Here is a 13,469-nt window from a genome sequence, read left to right as displayed (position 1 = left end):
TTCTGTTTTTTATATTATAGGATATAAGAGATTATTTTTGTTTTTACAATATAGTTGAAATCGAAAAAAATAGTGCTGCTTTTGTGACAGTTGAGTTTGACGGAGGAGTGTGTCTGAATATTGATTCACGGGTGCATCATATAAAAACTGATTCACTTCACGGGTCACATTTCATTCACGGGTCTTGCTCATTTCTCTTTTTTTATTCTCTAAAAACCCATAGCTTTTGCGATTCAATCTTCACTATTTAAATTCACCTTATATGTTCTCGTCAGAGCAAGCAAATGGGCTAAGCTAATAATCTGTAGGCCCGTTTTCCTTTTCCCGTTCCCTTTCAAAATTAAATACAATACAACAAAATTATTACACAATTTTCCATCTTTCTTTCACGCAGTTTAAATCCACAATCTAAAATTAATTAAGTAAATGCGTTTCTTTTACATTAATTAGTTATTTATATTAAACATAAAAATAGTTCATCACATTTAGCAATATAAGGGATTTAAAAACAGTAACGACTTCATTGTTCGATAATATTTTCCATCATTGAAACAAAAAACACCTTTAATTACCGAATATGAAAACTAGAATTTCACCAAAGTAATTTTTAATTTCACGAAAAAAAAATGGACAATAAAAGTCCACACAAAATCATGCTGATCTAATTTATAAAATCATGCTAAACAAAAATTAGATCAAGAAGAAACCAATCTGAATTTTAGGTAGAATACAACAAAATTCAATTAGTTAAAACAAATGATTAATAAAACTATAACTGATACAATCAATAGGAGTAAATTACGATTAAAAAAATGAGTATCTCGGTATATAATCTCAAATTGGTGTCTATAATAAAAACTAAATGATATCATTTGTTTATATAAAGACGAATTTCACCATATAATCAGAAAACTTTTTTGAACCCACTTACATTGCAAAAGAATCAGTAACTAGAAAGATTTTATTCTCAATCAAACACCATACCAAATCAGTAATGTTTTCTAATAGCGAGATTCTATTACTCAAATATCAGTCTTTGGGATGTAGAAATGCTACGAACTAGTTCATATATTCTATCTTTTGTACATCACATAAGAAATCTCGGATAAAACTAAAACCCTAAAAGCAAGAAATATATTGCGAAACAAAGAAATACAAATGCTTCATAGAATTGGTCTAAGCACGTTCTCCACGGATACGACGCGCCAGTTGAATATCTTTGGGCATGATGGTAACCCTCTTGGCGTGGATTGCACACAAATTGGTGTCCTCAAACAAACCAACCAAATACGCCTCAGCAGCTTCCTGAAGAGCAAGAACGGCGTGGCTCTGGAACCTCAAATCAGTCTGTCAAACACAAAACCAAAACACAGTCAATTTCAGGAAAACATCAAAAAGGAAGAAAGTACGAACAATTTGAGCTTTTGAAAACATAACAAACCTTGAAATCTTGGGCTATTTCACGAACCAGGCGCTGGAACGGAAGTTTACGGATAAGCAGCTCTGTGCTCTTCTGGTATTTTCGGATCTCACTGAAATCAATAAACGAACAGATTAACATTACTGAAAAAACATACTGGGGACAAATACGATGATTAAGAACGAGAACGAGAATTACCGAAGAGCGACGGTTCCAGGGCGATAACGATGAGGCTTCTTCACTCCACCGGTAGTCGGTGCAGATTTCCTTGCAGCCTACAAGAAAATCATAAATCAATCATTAAATACCCTTCAAAATCTTAAAATTAGTTAATCGGAAAAACAAATTCTCGAAAACACTTGGTCAGTTGACAAGAATACCCAATTGAATCCGAAAAACGTCATCAACAGAAACCTAACATAGGAAAAACCCTAAATGACACTTGAATTTGGAAAACCCCCTTTGTTTATCAACAGCAATATGAAATTCAACTTGAAAAACTTCAAAATCTGAAACTCTAGCGTATGAAAAACTTGAATTTGAAAAACCCTACGTTTATCAGCAGGAAAATGCAATTGAATTAAAAAAAAAAACTTCGGAATCAGAAACCCTAGCATAGGAAACCCGTAAATTGCACATGAATTTGAAAAAACCCTTTGTTTGTCAACAGGGAATATCAATTGGATAAGAAAAACTTCACAATCAGAAACCCTAGCATAGGAAAACCCTAAATTGCACTTGAATTTGAAAACCCCTTCGTTTGTGAACAGGAATATGCAATTGACTATGAAAAACGTCGAATTAAAAAGCCCTAGCATAAAGAAACCCTAGATTGCATTTGAATTTCAAAAACTGTCCGCTAAAGAACAAGAATATGCAATTGACTTCGAAAAAAACATCACAATCAGATGAAATCGAATACCTTGGTGGCGAGCTGCTTCCTTGGTGCCTTTCCACCGGTGGACTTACGGGCGGTTTGCTTGGTACGAGCCATCGGAGAAGAGAGAAAAGGGAAAAGAGAAGATTGGTCTTTCGATTACGCAAACGAATAATGTCTGAGATACGAAAGTTAGAGAGGAGATTTATGTATTTATATAAGCATGTGTAATACGAGGGTTAGGTCGGTTTAATTAGAGATAAGCGAGCGTGGACTTTGAATATTTTTAACTATTAATGATCGCGATCCGTGTGCTCGTTTCTCATTGGTTGGATTGTGAAGATAGGATTGCCAGCGTGGACAATTTGTGTTTCTTTCGTCAAAACTTTCGCTTCGCTAAATCTATAGGCCCCATGACGTATTATGTTACCCTTAGATTTACCCAAAAAAACACAAACTATAATATTAAAATATGAAAAATACACTTTGAAATCTTTAAACTTAAGCTTTGTTTAGAAAAGATTAGTTTATGGTTAACAAATTTCAATCTTATGAAGTTCTAAGTTAACAGAATTCTTTATTAGATCAGAACAATTTAGTAAAACTGATTACAAATTAATTTATTACTACAAAATTGCACACACAACAAAAATATAGCAACATAAATTTTATTATATATTAAAAAAATTATATATTCTAAACAAAAATATAGTAATATATAATTATAATTTGAGATTTAAAAGAAAATAATTATTTTTTCTAGATTTTTTAAAATTTTATCTACTTTTTTACAAGGTTTATATATGTGTCTCTGTGTCTCAACATAAAAAGTGTGTTGGAGATATTGCATCATACATAAAGATGAATACAATTCGGCCAAAAAGTTAGTTATAGTTATATTAACAAACATATTTGTGTGTGTATATTAACACAATATATAGTCAAACATCAAAAAGTTTGATTATCATTTTATACCATATATCGACAAAATATATGGTTAGTCTATTTAAATATTATATTAGTGTTATTGTTATGATGATTTATCATAAATATTGTAAATTTCTATTATCTTTATTTTATAACTTTTTGCAAGTTTAATTGGACTTAAAACTCACTTTTTGAGATCATACCAGGATCTTATGAAACATATCATAGGGAGGTTTATTGTTTTTTGGACATATCATGTCTCACTATGAGACCACTATTTCTATTTATACCCATTAATCTTCAGTCACACGCTTGATATGTATATGACTCAACAAAAAGGGATATGTTGGAGATCCCACACAAATTAAAGATACCGCAAATTTGCAAATTATCTGCAAATCTCACCCTACAAACAAGATTTGTAAAATTTAGTTAGACTTAAAATTCACTTATTTTGATAGTTGAATGTAAGCAAGCAAACACAAACACAAACACAATTAACCATTTAAGTTTTATCTTGAACAAACAATTAATATTTTTTGTTTAACATGTGCAAACCTTAAGCATTTTACATTACACGTTAAATTTTAATAAATATTTATTTTTTCCTTGTAAGATTATACTCTCCAATTTTTGTCAAGAAGACGATGTAATGTCTTATTAACACCAAAATCTCTTTAAGAACATGTTAAGTCCAATATTTTTACATTTATACGTGTAGGTACACAGACTAAGAGGTCGTGAAAGTTTTCAATATTCTAATTTCATCCAACTAAAAAGAATTGTATGGTAATGTTTGTGGGCAGTAATATGATTTCATGTTGTTTGGAATGCATTGTGATTTAAATACTAATTTGGTCTCTATTTTTATATAGTTTATTCAATTTGGTTTTCATTAAAGCATTCGATAGGTTCACAATTTTCGTTAATTTTCTTCAATTTAGTCATTTTCGCTAACATCGTCCAAATAATTAATTGTAAAGTTACAATGTGACATGTTACTATTATGTGACATTTGCACAACCTAAGCAAAATTTGCACATTTCTTGTGCTTTTGGACATTCCTGCATTTTTTCCAATTTATTCTTTTTTGTGCTAAAGGCAGAATCCCAAATTGTTAAAATTGAGGAACAAAACAAAAATTACAATTTGTGTATGAAAATTCTGGAGGTGAATGGAGTTCGATTATGGAGGTGAGGAAGGTGATGAGGATGAAGGTGAGGAAGATGGTGATGTGTGAAGGTGAGCGTGTGATGAAGAAACGAAGGAGATAAGTGTCACGTAATATAATGAAATACGATGTACACTCACCATTAATTATTTGACTAAATTGAACAAAATTGATGAAAACTATGACCTGGTTGAACACAGAAAATAAATAATGACTAAATTGAACAACCTTGATCAAAATGAAAATTAGATTAATATTTAAGCATTGAATTATTAACGTAACAATTACTTAGCAATAATTACTAAGTTTTAAATATTGAAAATCTCATAAAACATGACATTCATGTTTAGATGGTGTCAGAAAAATAACTAAATTGAACAAAATTCATGAAAACTATGACCTGGTTAAACACCGAGAAAAATAATAACTAAATTAAACATTAAACAACCTTAATCAAAATGAAAAGTAAATTAATATATAAGTATTGAATTATTAACGTAACAATTACTTAGCGATAATTGTTGAGTTTTAAATATTGAAAACCTTATAAAACATGATATATATAAACTTCACTAAAGGAGACCATGAGTCATTTGTATTACAATAGTTAAAATAATTAAATTAAGTCGACATACATTAATTACACAACAATACTAAAATATAAATATTTAAAATGTTAATTTTTGAGAGATAAAACTCAAATGATCATAAAATTTGAAAATGTAAAGAAAATGATAACATTTATCATAATTTTTTTACTTGTTCATTTGTTATCAATTAATAGTTTTATTACTAAGTTTTTAATATAATATTAAAAAAACCTAGTTTAAAAATTCAATTTAAATATCTAATAGTAAATATTTTCGACCATCCAAATTTGAAGAACTTATAATATTTTAAATTATGCGTCTTTGCCAAAAATAAAAAATATATTTTACTTGATAAAAAATATATTTTTCTATAGTGATTAATCAAGACAAAATTAAATAAAATGACATATAAATTTCTTACGCACAATATAATTATTTATATTAAAATAAATAATAAAAATATTAGATTTTATTTAATTATTGACAAGATTAATAATTTAAAGAAACAAAGAATAATTTATTAGATATATGTGATATTTTTATAATTATAATTAATTAAGTCAGATATTTATTTTTGTTATATAAGTGATAATAATAAAATCGATTGTTTTGGTTTTTCCAATTTCAGTAGTTAAGATCCGTCAATATACTCACATTATCATGTGGTTCATAAGAATAATAAATTTTTGTATCTGTTTTGAAAACAAAAAATTTCTCTATAAAAAACCATCAAAATTTATTAAGGTGTGGGTCTTTTGAATTTCCTACATCAAAAAGTGTAAAGAGAGTTTAAGAATAATGAGATTTACAAAAAAATTAAAAATATCTTATAATTATAATAAATTGTTATTATATCTATCACCATTTTAAATATATCATGATATCAAATAGTATACAATATTATAAAATTGAATCTATAACTAAAAAGTATTTAACGTAATTATAAAGTATCTATAATTATTTTATAAAATATTATAAACAATGTAATTTAATAATAAGTCATAATTTACTTAAATATGATTTCATATTATAATTATTATTGTAGTAATAATTTTATATTTTATGAAATGTATTTGTATATGCAAATAAAACCAGTATCTGTTTAATTTAGTTTACAATTGATAATTATATATAAAAATTAAGGAATCTCTCATATTTAAACTCATAATTTATACTCATTATATACTTCATTATACTACATGAAAATATCATCGTCTTTTCTTCTTCTTCGACTTTAATTTTTTAGACTAACTTTGTTTAAAATCAATTTTTGTACCCATCTTGCAAAGTTTAGAAGTTTAATTTGTTAAATATAATTATCATTTTTAAATAGACAAGGTACGAATATTTAAACACATAATTCATAACAAGTATTAAATAAGTATTTTTAATTAATATACGTAGGTATTTAATATGAATTTTATAATCATCCATCTATTTTATTTTAATATCTTTTCAAAAATCAGGTGACAAAATAAAGTTATCAAGAACAAATACTAGGAATCAAAGAATTCTTTAAAACTTTATTTGATATATATTTATAATAAAAATACATATTATAAACATATATTAAATAGTGTCTATATTTAGAGATGTCAAAATGGGTTTCAACCCGTGAGCCAATCCGGCTCACCACGGGTTCGAGCCGGGTTGGGTTGAGAAAAATTTAACTTTTTAAAAAGTGGCTTGAATCCAACCCGGCTCACTTAACCCACCAACATTTTTTTTACAATTTTTTAAATTTTTTTTTAAATTTTTTTAATAATTATTTACTACTTTTATATTTGTTCACAATTTAATATTTGTAAATGCTAGAATGTTGCTTAATTATATTTGAATAGTTTGAATGTTTAATTAATTTGATTGTCAAGTTATATATATATATATATATATATATATATATATATATATATATATATATATATATATATATATATATATATATATATATATATATATATATATATTGTTACTTTAATCTTTAAGTATAATCTTTATAGTAAATTACTCAAGTAACTGTCTTATAAACAATTTTTTGTAAAATTAACATGAAAAAAATGTATAGTTTTTTTATTTATATTTTGTTGAATAGCATGACAGAAAATTTGTAATATTAGTCATGCTTTCTTAGACTAATGGATATTTTCTTGGAAATAATTCTTCATACATTGGTGGTGAACATGATCAAAACATTGATTTTTTATTTTACTATGATTTTTATCTTAGGGGTTACTTAAAAATTTATTTAAATATTTAAATACTAAAAAAAATAAATAAATAATTTTTTTAGGTAGGTTGGTGAGCCAACCCACTTAACCCACCAACCCGTGGTGGGTTTAGCCGGATTACAAAATTTCTGGCTCACCAGAAAGTGAACCGGGTTGGATTCACTCATTTTCAACACGGCTCGTAGTGAGGCAACCTGTTTTGACATGTCTATCTATACTTATGGATATAATTATGTCGATAAATAAATTAAGATATCTAATAATTAAAAATAATAAAATACAAAATCACAATGATAATATCTTAACACTTCTATTCATAAAAAAATCAAAATGAAATTAATCAGGACAATTACATTATTTTTGATATTTTGTTTTTGTGAGAGAATGCTGAAAATTTTATTTGCTCTAACTAATTGAGTTCTTTTGTGTAATATAATGGGATGCAAGGTTAAAGACCGTTCATTATACCAATTTTGATAAAAAATCATTGTACCAATTTTCATAAAAAATCATTGACGAAATTTTTAAAAAAAACCAATTACATAAATTTTTATAAAATCAAAACCAATTTAAAAGTTAAAAAAACTAAATGACCAAATTGAAAGTTAAGCGAACTAAGTAACCAATTTGCACCAGACAAAAACATAGACTAAAATATTAATTAAACCATATATAATTATTAGTTAATTTTCAAGATTTTTATAAAATTAAACATTTTTAAGAAATTTATAGAAGAAATTTAATTCAAAAAAAAATTATATATTTTTATATCAATAATTCATTCAAATTTAATTTAAAAAACACTATTCATTTAACATGTTTTACCTTGATTACAACACCACATTAATCACATCCCACACAAGTCATGCAATTAACAAATTTCTAGAAATTCACATCCCACATTAACAAATTTCCTTAGTGGTTATTTCAATCACCATGTCCGCAACAAAATTATACCTTAGAACTTCTTTTAAATTAATATATTGCTAACTAAATTTGGATTATTACTTTTTTTTAAATTTGCATACTTTTCAACCAAGTCTTCTCATAAATTAAATTGCTTGTAATAATCACAATATTCAATCTTTTTAATATTTTAATGGATGGAGAAGTTATCCCTCATTTCAGTCTCATTTTACATTGATTACATTTTAACATTAAACACGTAGTTTAAAATAAATACCAAAAACTTAAAAAAATCCAATTAAGCCATAAAATTTTGATAATTTAATTTTGTATCTCAATTAACTTGATTATTTCATTAGTGACATCTTCAATGTTTTAAATTAGTTTTCCAAACACATTTCAAGCGTTGAAGGTAAATTGATTTACTTATGATTTAGGGTTTATGGTTTAAAAGACTCCCAATTTTGAAAAGCTAAATTCTTTTCACATGTTAAACATACAAATATGGAAGTTATTATTCAATACTATCTCAAATAATTCATATTTCAAAAATCTGCTTTTAGAAAATAATGCTTTCAAACATTTGGATCAGTTTTCTTCTCGTGCTAAAGAAAATAGACATTCATATAAATAAAAATTAGAATTAGGCAAACAAAACCAATTATGAAAAAAAACGACCAAGAACAAAAATTACAACCAGAAACAAAAACACCTACTACTTGTATGGAAGCAAACACTGCGTCAGATTACAAATTTTCATCACCTGCTATATCAGCCAGGGATAACTGTAAATTTAATACTTCTCATCATCCACAGCGCTGCTTAGTTCAAACAGATCAACATTGACAAGTAGTAACAAATGATAGGAATGATAAACAACAAAACAAACAATTTAAAAACAAAAAGAAAACAATATTTTAAATCGGATTCAGTAGCCTCAGACCGTCCTAGTTCAAAAATTTTCAACAAAAATGCGAAAATTCGCATTTCATCTAGTTATAATATCTGCATCATTGACCACTGCACCAATCAATCAGATACAAACTTTGAATATTTTAAAGACTGAGAAAGCAATGATTAAAACCATTTCAAACAATGAATGAAAACACAATGATGTAATATAAACAAGAAAGCGGAACAAGAAAATTGAATACGTATGAATGCGGCATCAGATCTTCCTATTCAATGAAAAGTATTCATCGCGCTCAAATCACAGTTTGAGTACTCAACATTTCGAAAGATTCATCAATTGGCGTCATGTAGAAGAAGCATATTGATAAAACCAAAACGATTGAGAGAAAATATAAAAGAGGAAGGAGAAGAGAGGATCTGCAAACGAAAACTAGGGTTTATAGAAAACCAGGGAGAGCAGCTTCACTTTATAGGACGGGAAAGGCACGCTGATACGAAAACCTAATCGATGGCTGTGGTTGTATGCAAGTTTACAAGCTCTCGAATTTGTGGGCCGGTTAATGATCCTTTGGCCCAATCTATCTGTCAACAAGAATTTGGGCCACCAAGGCCTATCTTAGATGGGGTCCTGAGTTGAGCCTCTTTTTTAACATTATGGACAAATCAAGTAATTACGTGATTGAAACAAATTTCTATTTGTAATTAACAATTTAATAGTTTATAATTATAGTAATATTGATGTTATACTTATCACACTAATATAATTTTATTTTAAATATAACGTAATTTCAAATGGCATATAATATTATCAAATTTAATGTATAATTAAAATGATTTAATATAATTTAAAACCTATGTAATTTTCTTATAAAATATTATAAATTGAATAATTTATACTCAATATGGCTTCATATTATAATCAATATTTTGAAATATATTTACAATAAAGTTAGTATTTATATAAATTTTATATAACTTAGTTTAAAATGAATATTATACATAAATATTATATAATTAATGTTAATTATAGAATTTTTACTAAATATCAAACAACAAGATGCACTACATGATGATCAGAGTAAGATATTCATATAAAAGCGTTTGTTTTTTTTTTCAGTTTTATTTATTTGTATTATTCAATCAGTTGAATTTAAGATTTAACATTAGAGTCAATGAAAAACAAAAAATCATTGGGTAAGATGTTTAAAGTCCACTTCCACTATTTAATACACAATTAAAATTTCATTTTTGTATTTGTTTTGGTTTATTTTTGTAGTCTCAATTTTCCTTAAAAAAATAAATTTGTACCTATATAGGAAATGTCAAAAGTTTAGTTTGTTAGATAAAAATGTCATTTTTAAAGTTGTGAAACCGTTGGGATAACAAAAATTGAAACAACGTATAATTATACATATAGGAACTAAGTAATTTAGTTATTATTTATACGAAGTCTGATGCATCCGTACTTCAATTTGTGTTACATATTCATATTCAACGTGTATTTATATTTGATACTTATCCATACTTATAAATGAAATATCTAATATATAAACTAATAATGTTCTTATGATGACAATAATTTTTGAACTTTTATGTTAAAAATATTAAATATATTTGATTTTAATTTCGATTTATACAAGAATAATCATATATTTCTCATGTTCTTTAAAAAATTTGTATATTTTTCAATATGTATGTATCACATATCGTATCCTATTATTTTTAAAATTAGTGTATCAGCGTGTCAGATACGTGTCATATCTCATACACATATTGTATATGTGAAGTATTGGAGAAACTTTCTATAAGAATTACTTATCTTTTATATATATATATATATATATATATATATATATATATATATATATATATATATATATATATATATATTTATAAATACCATTTTTAAATAAAAATTATGCAATGAAATAAATCATTCTCACAAAAATCTTAATACTTTCTTTTAATGTAATTTTATTGAAAATGTTATTTTTGAGAAGGGTGTGATAAGTAGTTGTGGGGAAATCTAATTGGCCCACACTGTTCATTTTTTAATTGGTTTGATCTATTAAAAAACAAATTACTTAAGATGTATTTTTATTTTAATCCATGTAAAAAAAAAATAAACTCATTTAGTTCAGATTCCATTAACTTCCCACCAATCTTACGAATTTCAAATCTATATTTTTATCGAATTACTTTCTAAATTCATACTTGGTTTAATAAATTAGCTATATTGATTGCAATAAACCATTGAAGTTATATGGGTAATTCTCATAAACAGTTATATCTACAAATGTTTTTTTTAATCATTTTGAGTTATTTTTCATGACTTTTATATTAGTTAGTCAAAGACTTCAAATAAATATTCAATTTTGACTTTAGCACACATGTATTGATTTTTTTTATTAATTTGAGTAAATTTCTAATTTAAATATTTTATTTTATACATATGACCCATTACAATAATAACAAGTAACAATGTATTCAACTTGATAGAATTAGTCTAATATTTGTAGGATTTTGTTAATTTTAAAATAATATTATATGTCTCACTGTATATATTTGTTAGGCTTAAGAGAATATTTAAACCTATTCCACATTCCTATTACATCTAACATGTACACATTATCAGTGATAATAGTTTGGTAAAAAATCTTAATAAATATATAATAAACTCAATACAATAATACGCACACAACACTCATTAACTTGATTTGTATCTTGAAACTCATATTTATGAAATATGTATTTTTCTTTATGTATTTTGTCCAACATCAATTTTTCTTTATGTGTTTTGTCCGACATCAAAGAAGCTAAAATTTGCATTGTTTCAATATTTTATTCTTCAGTTCTAAAATCTTAAAATAAGGTTGACAATCTCTTTTAGCATAATATTATTAAGTTTGAAATATGTGTACAAAAACGTACAAATTAGTCACCTTTAAAAATCATGATATTTAAATATATTAATATTTCTTTTAGTGTTGAACTTGGTCATTGTATGTATCATTTTGAACTATCATGATTCAAATATAATCAAACTTCCATTTATTCAAACAAATTCAACAAATTTAGTCATAACTTTTCATAAATGACTTACTGCTCAGTAAAAAATCTTTTGTTTTTGTGCAACTTCCGATTATTATTAAACAACTATCAAGATATCAAGACATGTAATTTTGATTAGGAGTCGATGTTAAACTCTTTCAATTATACTTTATTTACATATCATAATGTTATAATGTCAAATGATAGGATATGATACTATTGAACTTAAAATCTTGATTGTAAAATATTTTATTACTTTCCAAGCTTTATAACCAAAAAAAACACTAAAATTTTAGGTTTAATTACTCTCTTAGTCATTGTTTATGTCCAAAAATATAAAATTGGTCCTTCAATTTTTTTAAATTTCAATTTGGTTCTGATTTTTAAAAAATCAATGCAATTTAATTATTTTTGTTAAATTTTTTGAAACAGATCAAGAATTATTTATCAAAATTGAAGTTGTTAATAAGAATTATTTACTTTATTGATGTAATTAACATAATCATAGTGTCAGTTTTGATAAAAAGAATCATTGATTCGCTTCAAAAAATTTAACGAAAAGAAGAAAATTGCATCGTTTTTTTAAAAATCGGGATTAAATTGAAACTTAAAAAAAATTGAGAGACCAATTTAAATTTTTTTGACAAAAACATGGACAAAAAAAATAATTAAACCAAAATTCTATAAACATTTTAACTAATTTAGTTTTTCATGATAAAAATTTGGTCAGATATTTTTAAAAAATGAGAGTCAATATTTGCCTTTTTTTTTCAACATCTCAACAAATACTTACACATTAGAGTTATTCCTTTCTCATGTCAATTAAACATATCACAACAATTGCATTGAACTATCTTATTTTACTTAGGTTCTAGTTGACTAAAATAATTACATTTTTTTATCAAATTTTCAGTCTTTCACAATAAGAAAAACTCATTGTAGTAAAAATAATTTATTGAATGGATTAGAAAATGAAAAACTATGATAAAATAAAAACCTTTCATTGAAAGAAAATGAATAGTTTAAATATCGAAAACATAAAAGTAAAATGTGAAGGAAAAAAAAAAAACAGAAATAAAAAATATTCCTATTAAAAGTACAACAATCAGAAATATAGCTTTTTGTAGATAAATATGCATCATATGTGTATAACTTACATTGTGATTCACAGCATTAAAGTCTTTGCCAACCTTTAGAAAAAAACAAAAAACACGTGTGCCATCAAACAATTGTATTTATTACCAAAAGTTACGACAAGAAAAAAATAAAATCAGAAGTAAATATATAATAAATATTCCGTATCAACCAGCAGATAAAGAAGACCCCTATTACTAATAGAAGTCAACTTGTAAAAGCGTGCACTTTTCGTAAACAGATAAAACAATTA

At 25.5% G+C, this 13,469-nt stretch overlaps 1 protein-coding gene and 3 non-coding genes across 4 annotated transcripts; all 4 read right to left on the bottom strand.

The window, feature by feature from the left end:
- Positions 1-997: 997 nt before the first annotated feature.
- Positions 998-2,545, bottom strand: LOC114194728 (histone H3.3). Its single transcript, XM_028085106.2, has 4 exons — positions 2,343-2,545; positions 1,619-1,695; positions 1,442-1,532; positions 998-1,347 (listed from the first exon to the last, which is right to left on the bottom strand). The coding sequence occupies exons 1-4, from the start codon at positions 2,412-2,414 to the stop codon at positions 1,177-1,179; spliced, it is 411 nt and encodes a 136-aa protein (XP_027940907.1). The 5' UTR covers positions 2,415-2,545; the 3' UTR covers positions 998-1,176.
- A 6,308-nt stretch (positions 2,546-8,853) lies between these two features.
- On the bottom strand, positions 8,854-8,937 carry LOC114195729 (small nucleolar RNA R38). The gene has a single exon (XR_003606562.1). It is a non-coding gene; the product is annotated as a small nucleolar RNA R38 (small nucleolar RNA).
- Positions 8,938-9,053: 116 nt separating this feature from the next.
- On the bottom strand, positions 9,054-9,137 carry LOC114195744 (small nucleolar RNA snoR20a). Its single transcript, XR_003606575.2, has one exon. It is a non-coding gene; the product is annotated as a small nucleolar RNA snoR20a (small nucleolar RNA).
- A 147-nt stretch (positions 9,138-9,284) lies between these two features.
- Positions 9,285-9,364, bottom strand: LOC114195741 (small nucleolar RNA snoR64a). Its single transcript, XR_003606574.1, has one exon. It is a non-coding gene; the product is annotated as a small nucleolar RNA snoR64a (small nucleolar RNA).
- Between the last annotated feature and the right edge of the window lie 4,105 nt (positions 9,365-13,469).

The sequence above is a fragment of the Vigna unguiculata genome, chromosome 8 (genome assembly GCF_037176805.1).
Source record: "Vigna unguiculata cultivar grain cowpea cultivar isolate G323 ecotype 2 chromosome 8, ASM3717680v1, whole genome shotgun sequence".
In the NCBI taxonomy this organism is placed as follows: domain Eukaryota; kingdom Viridiplantae; phylum Streptophyta; class Magnoliopsida; order Fabales; family Fabaceae; genus Vigna; species Vigna unguiculata.
The sequence above is the reverse complement of the archived record's forward strand: the minus strand, read 5'-3'. Positions and strand labels throughout refer to the sequence as shown.

Excerpts from the sequence above, each read along its gene's own strand:
- LOC114194728 (XM_028085106.2), bottom strand. The coding sequence starts at position 2,414 with ATGGCTCGTACCAAGCAAACCGCCCGTAAGTCCACCGGTGGAAAGGCA. Across the intron at positions 1,533-1,618 it reads CCTGGAACCGTCGCTCTTCG|TGAGATCCGAAAATACCAGA; the intron begins GTAATTCTCGTT and ends TATTGATTTCAG. Across the intron at positions 1,348-1,441 it reads AAATAGCCCAAGATTTCAAG|ACTGATTTGAGGTTCCAGAG; the intron begins GTTTGTTATGTT and ends TGTGTTTGACAG.